The sequence below is a fragment of the Vespa velutina genome, chromosome 8, assembly GCF_912470025.1.
Source record: "Vespa velutina chromosome 8, iVesVel2.1, whole genome shotgun sequence".
Taxonomy (NCBI): domain Eukaryota; kingdom Metazoa; phylum Arthropoda; class Insecta; order Hymenoptera; family Vespidae; genus Vespa; species Vespa velutina.
In genome coordinates this window covers 6,232,467-6,245,312 of record NC_062195.1, presented here as the reverse complement: position 1 = coordinate 6,245,312, position 12,846 = coordinate 6,232,467, and the positions used below count along the sequence as shown (strand labels likewise).

The 12,846-nt window shown below is 29.4% G+C and overlaps 1 protein-coding gene across 1 annotated transcript; it reads right to left on the bottom strand.

Moving 5' to 3' along the window:
- Positions 1 to 2,767: 2,767 nt before the first annotated feature.
- Positions 2,768 to 6,945, bottom strand: LOC124951116. The gene is made up of 4 exons (XM_047498933.1): positions 6,642 to 6,945; positions 4,568 to 4,875; positions 4,184 to 4,360; positions 2,768 to 3,877 (listed from the first exon to the last, which is right to left on the bottom strand). Exons 1-4 carry the CDS (start codon positions 6,940 to 6,942, stop codon positions 3,839 to 3,841), a joined length of 825 nt encoding a protein of 274 aa, XP_047354889.1. The 5' UTR covers positions 6,943 to 6,945; the 3' UTR covers positions 2,768 to 3,838.
- Positions 6,946 to 12,846: the final 5,901 nt, after the last annotated feature.

The following is a 12,846-nucleotide window of genomic DNA, read 5'->3' as shown; positions in this document are numbered from 1 at the left end:
GCTTGTGTAAATATTTTCTTTTATATACTTGCACAAAAATCCTTGAAATTTTATTAATAAATATTGCCCAAACATTGCTTATTCTAAAATAGAATCATGAATTTTCATATATGGAAATCAGAATAGACACCATAAATATAAGTTATAATCTTGATAAAATTTGGATCTTTTCATATTCTGCACGAAAATACAGTGTTGTGCATGGTGTAATAAAGGTAATTTTATTCTATTCATACTAAATGAAATATATATTCATATTTACATTTAAATGCATATAAAATATATAGATTACAAGTTATCATTTAAACAAATATAGTATTCTATAAAAAATATACGGAAAGCATATGTAATATATATATTTTGTTTTTTTCATTAATAACAATAGTAAGACAGTTGTATATTATAAATAAAAATTTATAAAGAAGAATCAAAGCTATCATTGATTTTAAGAGATGCATATATTGCAACGCCATTATACAAAGAAAATATGATTATTTTAAGCATGCTTTTTATTTGTCTTAATTAATAATATTATTAATTCATTAGCTTTAATTTTCTTTTATTGTTAATTATTGTCAGTATTTTAGATTGCATTTTTGTAAACTTTATAATAAATTAGATTGTCGGTAAAATTAATGTTCCTAAATAAAATTTAAATTATAATTACGTATTATTACGATAATATAACATAATTGTAATTTATAAGTTAAGTATATTTTTATGTTTTCTACAATAAAAATATACATTTAATATATTTTAATGAATAAATGTGAAATGTTGAATTAATCAGAAAATAGATAAATTATGATATATGAACTTTGGATCTCATGAATGTTTAAAAGTTTTTTATATTTCTCTGTTTTCAATTCCAATTAACTTTGTCTAACATACATAAGAAATAAATAATGAATATTTTAACACTGTAAAGTAATATCTACATGATTTCTTTCGCTATATAATTATTATATGATGTGCCCAGTCTTGTACCTAACAATAACAAATGGCGCGCACAACTACATCATGGAACGCAACACGCTTAGATTACACTTTCCTTATTGTATCGTCTATATTTAATTTTATTGTCATATATTTGTAATTTGTTACATTTTATTGTAGGCATACATAGCCTTATTCACTAATTGATAAAGCTTTTCAGGCGAAAAACCTGAGTAGTTGCGTATTATTTTAGATTCGGAATTACTAACATATAATAAATAATTACACTCTTTAGCAACAAATTAACGAACTTAATAAATTCCATTAATCTTAATATCTTTAATTTAATAACATCTTTAACTTCCTAAAGAATAATTTTAATTGTCTTATAAATTATTTATAAAAAAAAAAATTCAATAAAAATATAGAAATAAATAAATTAAAAAGAAAAAAAAATTAAATAAATATATTATTCGAATAATTAATTTAATAAAATTTCAATATACTTATTCTACTGCAGCTAACAAAAATGATCGTATATAAATTGCGATTTGTGTATGTTCGCGCGTGCGTGTGTAATTTTTTTTTTTGCGAACTCAGTCATAGTATTATTGTAATAATATCGAACACGTTTACGCGGCATTTATTAATGAGTGCGAATACACATGTACGATATGTGTAAACGCGCGCGTGCGCATATAACTACAAATTGTTAATTAAATTACTCTTCAGATACAGCAGTATACATTGAATTTGTATAATGTATCCATGTAAGTAAGCAAGATTTGTATTATGCAGATAATATTGTCGTTTATAAGGCATAATGTAAGCTTTTAATTATTCATTCTCTAAGATCCCATTGCTCTCATTTATAATGTCAATGTTTATTTATGTTAGTGTTTGACTGTATGTATTGAATATGTAACCAATCGTGTGCCATTAAGATTTTGTATTATTCTTTTTTTTTTCCTTGTAATTTTATTATAATAATTTTTAAAGAACAGTCTCAAAAAGTGTATCAGGCACTGACAATAATAAGTCATGTCTACTATAAATTATAATTAAAGAATAAAAATGTTGTGAATTTGCATATTTCGATAGATACGCATGTATGTGTGTCTTTGTGTGTTGAATATACATATGAGCTTGTAAGAATAAAGATAAAAATTCAATTAGCTATTGTTATCGTATAAATAATACTAGAGTATACATCTCTTTTGAAAAGACAAATCTCGAGATATTTATATTCAAAAAATAGATAATTGCAATGAATTAAACACTCGTACATAAAAATGCATTTTCGTGCGTAATATTATGTCAAAATGATTACAAAAAGAAATAAAAACTTTAGAGATATCGTCTACATGCAGTGTCAAAATAAAAAAAAAAATTAATATATAATTCATTGGAAAAAATGTATCCTGAGAGTAGGTAACTATTTCTTATACATTCTTGCATTGTCAAATTGTACAAGCTTTGTACATGAATATAATGAGAATTTGCAATTACATTACTTACATGCTTTTTACAAGCTTTGTCTTAAGAATAATTATTGTCTTTTTGCAGTTCAAATACACGCAAATAGTGTGTACTGCAATCACTTGGTTTTTAAAAGGATGTACCGTAGTAATTTCAATATATATGTATAGAGTTAAGTATACTATAAATGTAAATATCACTATATTTTTTATTGTCCACATATTATGTAAATATCATTAAAGATGCGAAAGAAGTAAGGATTTTTTATTTCATTTGATTATATTTTGTCGGAGTCTAATGTTCCTCTATCGAACAATTGAGCTCTCATAAAAAATCGTCAGTTTAATATATAGTTTCTTTTTTTTGCTTAAAATGAATTACACGAGAATAGTATAAAGAATATTGCAAATTGGATTGTATTGTCATTATTATTATTTTTTTGTTTTTTTTTTTTGGTTTTTTTTGTTTTTTTTTTTTTTAACATTTTAATAAGAATCGAATGATAATTTATTGTTTTCAATAAATAGAAAGATGAGAAACGTAAGAATTGCGAATACATTATGATATCTTCTTAATAGACAATGCAAGAAAAGACAGTTATTATATTTCTATCGGGTAATGAGAGCTTGATATATTCGGCATACTGTTATAGATTTGTGTAATAGATGTCCTATTTAAGGATATCACACTTTGATTAGTTTTTACCATTTACACGGTGTGTTGATATATATATATATATATATATATATATATATATATATATATATATATATATATGTATGTATATATGTACGTTCTCGAATGCAGGTAAATCCTTTGCTCATTCGAATGTTTTACAATCAATTAAATATACAAGTATATTGTCAGGGAATATGTAATATACATAAAATCATCCTGAATGAATTTATATGTATAATAATAATGAATTATGTATATATATATACATATATATATACATTCAGGATGAATTCATGTAAAAGTAAAAGATGGTAAATTTAATTTTTCAAGTTTCTTGCTATTTATCTTAATAAATTCGTCAAACGTATTCGTGTATATGTATGTGTATGTGTTTGTGTGCTGCACGCATTTGTGTACGTGTAAGTGTGAATGTGTACGTGTGCGCGTGCGTGCGTGCATATATACGTGTGTATATGCATAGATTAGGAACTGAAATATTTGGAGAGTGTTATATATAATATACACACATACATGCAAGCAAGCATACATACACATACACACATACACATATACATATACACTTTCTTCGTGATTTCGAAAATATTTTTTAAGATCTTGGAATTCATCCAACTTTGACAAAATCAAACAATTGGGCTATAATACTGCCAAGAATAGTACGAGTGATGATATTGAAACGTACGGCAGTTTTTTCGTCGGCTATTTCCTTGATCTTGAAAATGCTTCATTAACGCAGCATATATTCTGGCAAATAATGATCGCCACGCTGTAAAGAATACATGTCATCAAGTTTTTTTACTTCGTAAACTTCTTTTTTTTACTATCGTTATCGTATTAACAATATTACATTGCTCAATATATTATTTTTTCAAATATTATATTTTTGATATTTCTATTATTATAAAAAAGAAATAAAATAAAATTATATATAACTCCCCAAGTAATTAAATTATTTGATTAATAGATTAAATAAGCAATCTGTTATAGATGCATAATTCATATACATATATTTGCATATATTTATTATAACTTTATAATGATAATGGAGAGAAAAAAGACTATTTTAACTTACCGACCAAGCCCGGTTGATATCAGCCTTTGGATTTCTAAATTGCTGATATCCATCTAATGAGTTTCCAAAGTATTTCCGCGGCCGTGGTACATTTTGATAATCATCTTGATCGACGTTAGAATAATCCTTGATTGTCGCTGCTTTCGCAGCTGCGATTCTATCAGATTCATGTTGTTTCTGAAATGAACGAACAAAACAAATTTTTAGATTCGTTTAAATTCTCTTTTTTCCTTTTTTTTCTTTTGAGTAAAATTTCATTTTATACTTCTGTCAAAGTTTTATGTTTGGAGATATGTATTTTTATTTCTTTTTTATTTTTTATCTTTTATATGTTTATTATTGTTATCTTTTTTTTTTAACAGATAACATTTGACGTATACAGACCTTCAATTCACGAGCCCTCTCCCCACGAATTAGGTCTCGTAAATGTTGAAATTTACCAGCTTGCGGAACTTGAGATATAGGCGGGGAGGCACCACCACCAATACGAAAACTCGATTGTCGACGTCGGGAAGAGGGTGGATGAAAATTTATTGTCCCATACAAATATGCAACATCTTCAAAGGCCTTAGGTTGGTGTGGCATTTGTTGGCTGCTTCGCAGTCTACTTCCTGGCGGTGCTTTATGAACTATTCTTCCATAAATAGGTGGTGAACTACCAGCAGCACGAGTACGAGGTCGATCGGTATAATCTGTTGAAAAATAACGAGAAACTTCATTTTTTTTTAATAAAAATTTTTATCGTAAACAATAGGCGTATAGGCATTATATACGCATGGTGCTATTTTTTGAAAGAACAAAAAGAAAAACGTATTAAGTGAAATCTTGGTGCTGTGCGACAAAGTACAACGATACTTCCCTTTAAGCTTAGTATTACAAATTTTACAAGATTTATTTCTTTTATTCGTTAATTTCTTCAGAATCTATTGATGACAAGTCTGTACATTTATTTTCCGATTACTTTTATAATGAATTTATTTTGATCCTTTACCTTTATCTTTATCATTGAACTTTTCTAAAAGTTATTATATAATCCATTACCAACGTTAACGTTCGTTGTTTTATAATAAAAAACTTTTTTTTCTATAATCCTTTGTAGTAAAAAAAAGGTTCTCAAAAAAGAAAAAAAAAAAAAGAAATAAATTCGTTATTAACAAATTCATAATGGAAATATTTGTATACTTGTTGTTCGTAGGCAACACAAAGTAAAAGTGAAAAAAATAGGGGGGCGAAGAGAGAGAGAGAGAGAGAGAGAGAGAGAGAGAGAGAGAGAGAGAGAGAGAGAGAGAGAGAGAGAGAGAGAGAGAAAGAGAAAGAGAAAGAGAAAGAGAGAGAGAGAGAGAGAGAGAGTGAGTGAGTGAGAGTGTGTGAAAAAAAGATAAAAACATAGAGAAATAGAAAGAAGCAATTGCTTTCAATTTGTGTGTGCAAACGAATGAAATGCGTCGTCCATCGCGCAACAAGTAAAAATGTTAAGTGCTTTTCGCGGCCGCTTATTATATCGAATGCAGGTTAAATAATTTCGTTAATTGATTTTCCTTTTGGCAAGAGGAAAAAAGAAATAATCGAATTTTGAAATGAATTTGAAGAATTTTTAAAGTATCTAAAAGTGTAAATATATCAAATATACGAAATATATCGAATGGTGCATCACGGAGCTTAATGCGTGCATAGTGGTTTTACTAATGACGTTCGAACACTAGCCTGCTGCTCGATCCAATTGTATGCCTTCCTCCGTTTTCTTGACTAGAAATCAACTAACGTAAATCGAGTTTGAGTAACCCACCCGTTCGTTCGCTCATTATTCATTCATTCGTTTCTCTCGATTAGGTTCATTTCTGTAAATGAATCTTACGTTATGTGTCGAAGCAATATGAATAAATATAGAACACTCCTGTCGTAATATATAAATCTTTGACATCATTAAATTTAACCCTTTGTACTCCAGTTAATTTTGTAATATAATATCAACCAACAATTTCAAGACTTCTCTACAGGAATTTCGTAGTTTTTAAATCCTATACAATTAAATATATAGGAGTATAAAACTTAATTGTACTTTATACTATAAAGTACAATTTCGATGCCTATAGTGTACAAAGAGCTAATCCTTATCACTCCAACCGATAATAATGTTGCCAAGTGTAGTTTTTTTCTTTTTTCTTTTTTTTTTCTTTTTTTTATATTTATATTCACGCATTATTCAACAAATATTTTTACTAATAAACAACTATCTTATATAAAAATTATGTACCTTTTCTTTAGCATAAAATTTTTTTAAAGGCGAACAGTTCATGATATTCTTGAAGTGATAAGAGTTAAATACTATATGATAATAAATATAAATACAACATATATATATATATATATATATATATATATATATGCAAGTATATATACTTATAATATATAAGTTTATGGATATAAAAGTTTTCCGCCAATTTGATAGGTCTCTCACCTCGATAGTCAAGAGGGGGTTGAGGAGGAGGCTGATAATTCTTCCACGGATTATACGCGAAGAAGTCTTGTGCGAATGGAAGTTTATGCATAATTTGGATGGCTCTACTTTGGCGTTTGGTATACCTCCACATCGTGCGTAATTCTTTGCACGTCGGTTCTCTATTATCCGCAGGGTTATCGCCCATTTCGTTGATCTCCGCGATTTGCGTTGAATCGACATAGTGCGATCTGATGCCCTCGACGAGCAATCTGCTCGACTGAGCAAAAATAAAAGCGATCCATAGAGCCGTCATATACATGTTCTGAAAAATCAATCGAATATCACCACTCATCCAATACTTCACTCATGCATATATATATATATATATGACATAGATATAAGTATAATATAAATTTATGTACATGTAATATATTAAATAATTACACTAAAATGATATTACTAAATACTATATGTAAATATTATATACACAGGATTTTTCCTCACCAAATTATACCAGATTGTTTTATAAGTAGAAATAAGAAAAATATTAAATATAATTACAAATGCTTCATTAAAAAATTATAACAAAAATTACATTCTTATTATTAATATAATAAGTTGCATTTAATTTTTGTTATGATTTTTTAATAAAGCATTTTTAAGTTTATATTTATTTTTTTTATTTCTAAAATATACTGGCGAAGTTCAGCAAAACAAACATTTTACATATATATATATATATATATATATATATATATATATATATATACATATGAATGAAATATTTGACGATACTATATGATAATAAATATAGATACAACGTATATATATATACATATACACATACATTATGTATGGAAATGTATTTGTAAACAAAATGAAATTTTATACTATTTTAAGCCACTTTCAGAAAGCATCAGAAATTTGTTACAATGATAACATTCTTTTTTCTTTTTCTATTTCTTTTTTTTTTTATAATCGATAGTATTATAAGAAACGAAGAGAAATCATTTACGAAGCTCAAAGATCGATCGAAAGCTTATTTTTTCTTATTTAATGTTAAATAGCTTTAGCTTTTATGAACGAATAGTTTGATTTTTACAAGTGACTAGAAGTTACGCGTTCCGACTCCGTAATATCGTTTTCATACCGATCTAATAACTTAAGTCCTCTTCGCTTCTGACCTCCGTCTCTGATTAATGGTTACTCTATTTGTCTTGATTGTAGATATGTTGTAAGATATGCAGCGTCAACCGAACAAATCTGTAACAAAAGTTATGTAGGTGAGAGGGATGATTGAGTTTCTGATATTTTTAAAGAAAAATTATAGAAAATAATAAAAATCGTTTAATTAAATAAATCTTTATATGGTTTCTATATTGATGATTTTATAAAAAAAAAAAAAAAAAAAAAATTACTGAACTATGTTTAAAGAAGAAGAAATATAATGAAAATTATGAATGTATTAGAATAATCAGTTCGTTAAAATTGAAATATTAACGAAAGAGCTTGTCTCAGAATAAAATATAAAAATGATTAATATGAAAACTTTAAATATAATAGCGAGAAATTTAATCTTTTCCGTGGATCAATACCGCATAGTACCTGTGGAACTATGCACTTAAGAAGAGAGAGTATTCGATTACGTAGGATCGAGAGATAAAATAAATTTAAGTTAATAGTTTGAGCATTTATTATAAGCTTAGAGAGAATGTCTCTTTCATTGATACATTATTAGAACTACACAAAGCAGACATTGTTTAATAACGTAAACCAGAGCAAAATAAATTTGGACTCATACATTTTATTAAATATAACGAAGAAAGAAAAGAGAGAGAAAGAGAGAGAGAGAGAGAGAGAAATTCATGAATTATTCATATGAATATTTATCATGAAATTTATCAATTACTTCAATTAAAATATTACTTTAACGTTTTAGTTAAATTGACATAATTTTTTATATTATATTGACCTATCTTTTTTGAGAATCAATTGTGCTGTTAATATGTTAATAGAAAGATCAATTCGGTTGTATATTTAATTAAGAATATTCAATCTCTGTCAAATAAATTATTAATCGATATCACGGAAAATTCGTGAAACGATAACTTGTTGCGAGCTGAATATAGAACGCCATAAGTGAATCAGCATTTTTTTTTACGATATTACCTAAAGTATTTTATAAAATTCCACAAAGTGGATACTATAGAATTAAAGAAGAACTATTAATTCGTATTGAAATATGTATTTAAAAAAAAAAAAGATAATAATAATAATAAATGAATAAAAGAAAAAAAGAGAGAGAAAAGAAAGGAGACAAATTTCGACAGAAACGAATGCACAATAATTCCATAAAGAAATAAAGAAAATAATCGATGCAATCGTCAATCGTTACATCGAAAGATCCTAACATCTCAGTGATTAGAAAAAAATGACATATTTCATAGTTTTTACCAACATCATGATCAAAACGATATGAAACCAAAAGAGTTAGAATATTCATTAGAAAATAATTATATTGATAAAAATCAATTAGAATAGAAAAGGAAAGGAAAGGATAGAAATTTGAGAAGATAAGAAAATTAATGAAAAAAAAAAAAGAAGTACCAGAAATACAGAGAGAGAGAGAGAAAGAGAGAAAGAGAGAGAGAGAGAGAGAGAAAGACAGAGAAAGAGAGAGAAAGAGAAAGACAAGGGTCGTGAAAGAGCGAGGGAGGTAGGAAATATCGTACCGGTGAATGAACGAGACTTGAACGAGGTTGAATTCACTAACCTGCCTGTCCGCAGAGTCCGGAAACCAAGTAGCAACTGACGATGAGAGGTGGCAGTGCTGAAGCGAGCATACGCGCTTCCACCACCTCCGGTACCATCGTGCCACCCTCCACTACCTCACCCTTTAGGATACCGCCTCCACACTTACGGAATCCTTACACTCTCTCTCTCTCTCTTTCTTCCCCTACCCCTACATGCCGAACAACCACCACAAATTCAAGTTTTTTTCTTTTACTATCACCCTCTAGTTCTCTCCCTTCCTTCAACTCTGCCATCTCTCTATTCCTTTTATTTCATTCAGCCCTTTCTCAAACTACCTACTCTTATTCGCCCATCCTCCTTTTCCTCCTCTTTCACCCTATCAATCTATCTCTGTCTTTCCTCCCTCTTATCCTCCCAGTCCCTTCCTTTCTTCTTGTTTCTCCCTTTCTTTTTCTCATACCATCAACGAATTTTCCCCGAAAATCTTCTTTCAAATCTAGCGGAAAACTGATACTCCCTCTCATCGGTGATATAAATGACATTTCAAAGGTACCCTCTACCTCACTCTAAGAACACATTTTAAATCAACGAAACGATCGATCCTGACTGATTAGAAATGTTGAGTTTAATTAGACTTTAAATAGATTTAATACGATTTCATTTCGATTCCAATTGATATTCGATTCAATCTAATGCGAAAAAGACAAGGAATCGATTAAACGGAAATCGCTTGGTTGCGTTGTGTTCTATAGATATTCATGGACGAATGATTCCACGTTGACATTTAATTGCGTGAACGTGATTCAATGAAAAATTACTAGACAATAATAGAAAATACTTCCTAATTTATTGCTACATTATTCGAAGTAATCGAACGATTTTTTTTGGAGACGTAAAAAAAAATAAGGAAAAAAAAGATCGAAATTCTATGTGCTAGATGAAATTTCGTTTTTGTCCAAATGACGTAACTATGAGAAAGAGAGAGAGAGAGAGAGAGAGAGAGAGAGAGAGAGAGAGAGAGAGAGAGAGAGAGAAAGCGAAAAAATTGTTCTCTTCGTAAATATGATTGAATAGAACTTTTTTTTCCAATTTTATTCGCGCGAGAACGATCGGAAAAGTTAAATGGTGAAGTAACTGAAAAAAAGAAAAAATTAAAAAAAAAAAAAAAAGGGAAGAAAATAATAAAATGAGAATATGATAGAAGATTGAAAAATCTGATTCTCGTTTGTAACACGATCAATGTATAACGGTGATCTCGATAAATTAGAATGGAATGGAACTGTCAATAGATATCACAGATGGAGAAAAAAGGAAAAAGACAGAGCCGATATATATATATATATATATACACAGCTAGTACAATTGCATTTCTCTTTATACATGCATATTGAAAAGGAACTTTTCTACATGAAAGAGAATTAATTACGATACTCTTTTGTTTTATTCCTTCTAGCTATTTTTAATTATTAATTATTACAAAGCAATGTAGTACAATCGCGATTGATGTGACAATAAAGAATTTTAAAATTAATATTGTCTGATGTCACGGTTAGGATAAATGGAAGAAAAAGAAAATAAAAGAAAAGAGAAAAAGGAAAAATGAAAAAAAGGAATGACCTTTACCAAACTAATAAATGCTAGTTCCAACAGACCCTCTTCTTTACCGCATATCTCCGTATGCAAATAATTTCGACGACCACCCACGCTCAAAAGACGCACACAAATATACTTTTCCATCAAAAACGCTTACCTTCGTCTTACATATACGTCTGTGTGTGTGTATGTAAGACGACATGTATATTTATATATATATATATATATATATATATATATATATATATATATATATGTGTATATGTATAAGATGAGATCTTCCTCTCAGTACTATTTTCAAAGCAATTGATTCAAGACAGCGAGGTCATCGAAATGACGAACGTCGTTGCCACATTATCGTAACATTTGTCGATCTATCGATATAAGATTCATTTGCATAGAAACGATCGCTTCCATTGTTCCTATTGATCATTCGAATGAATTCTTATCTTTGTAGATTTTCCACATTTTCCATATCCTTGAGAAAGAAGAAACAGCTAAGCGTAGAAATACAATTTCAAACTATATTCAAAATTGAACAAGAAATATCAAATAAAAGGTATTGTGAAAAGCGTGGGTAGAATAAAAAGAAAGTATGAATGAAAATCTCAGAGACAGAGAGTGAGAGAGAGAGAGAGAGAGAGAGAGAGAGAGAGAGAGAGAGAGAGAGAGAGAGAGAGTGAGTGAGTGAAAGAGAGAGAGAGAGAGAGAAAGAGAGAAAGAGAGAGAGAGAGAGAAACTGAGAGAGAAAGAAAAAGAGAGAAGGGTGAAGAAAGAGGAATGAGGGAAGGGATGATTGGGAGAGGGAAACTAATTTCACGTGTATGATATATCGATAATAATTGTGTGCGAAAAGCAAAGTGTTCATGAATGAAGTGTAATGCAGCTGAATAGGTCGATAGAGCAACTCCCCGCGTAGTCATGCGGAGATCAGCCGCAGGCGTAGTAATCAATACAGGGGGGACGGGGTAGACATGGCGCTGTGGGAACGGGAACGGGAACGAGAACGGCCAAGTCCATTCAGAGAAGCTGTAGGCCTTACTATTGATTGTGTGGGTGGCGAAAGGGGTATCCCCACCCTTGGACCATTCAGCAATAGCACTGGGGTAGCGAGGGTTGGTAAGGGAAGGGAGTCGAACAAACCGTCAGGGATAGTCGGGGTGATGAAGCGTAGGTGGTTGGAACGAAGGTGAATATCTCGCTCTTGCGATTTTTAAGCAATCATCAATAAAGCTCTCGTTCCCTATTACGTCGAAACTTCTTATTTTCCCACTCTTGCTTTTCTCTCTCTCTCTCTCTTTCTCTCTCTCCCTCCCCTCTCTCTCTCTCTCTCTCTTTCTTTCTCTCTGTTGCTATCATTCTTACTTGTTTTAACGAACTTACAAAAAATTGGGGTACTCGAAAAAACGATTCATAAAGCGATCTATCTGATAATCAATCTACCTTTTACTCTCCTTTAATTTTCTGCAGTCAGCAAATATATGTAAACGTATATATATATATATATATATATATATATATATATATATATATATATATATATTGTTTGTCGGAGTACAGTGTTCCTTTCAATATATGAATTATCGCGACGTATCCTTCTTACTGGTTGTCTACCATGGTCGTCAAATATAATTCAGTGAGATATACCAAATTAAGGGATACCTACGCAATTAACTGGATGATATATATTCGTGTTACGTCATTTCTCATGATAGGATTTAATAGAGAGTACGAACATTTCTGACCTCGATCTCATTCTTTCAAATCGTCTTTATCATCTTTCCTCTAGAGATCTACATTACCGACTAGTGTTATACGATATATCACTGATTTTTATTATATATATATATATATAAAATCTGATAATAAATATTAT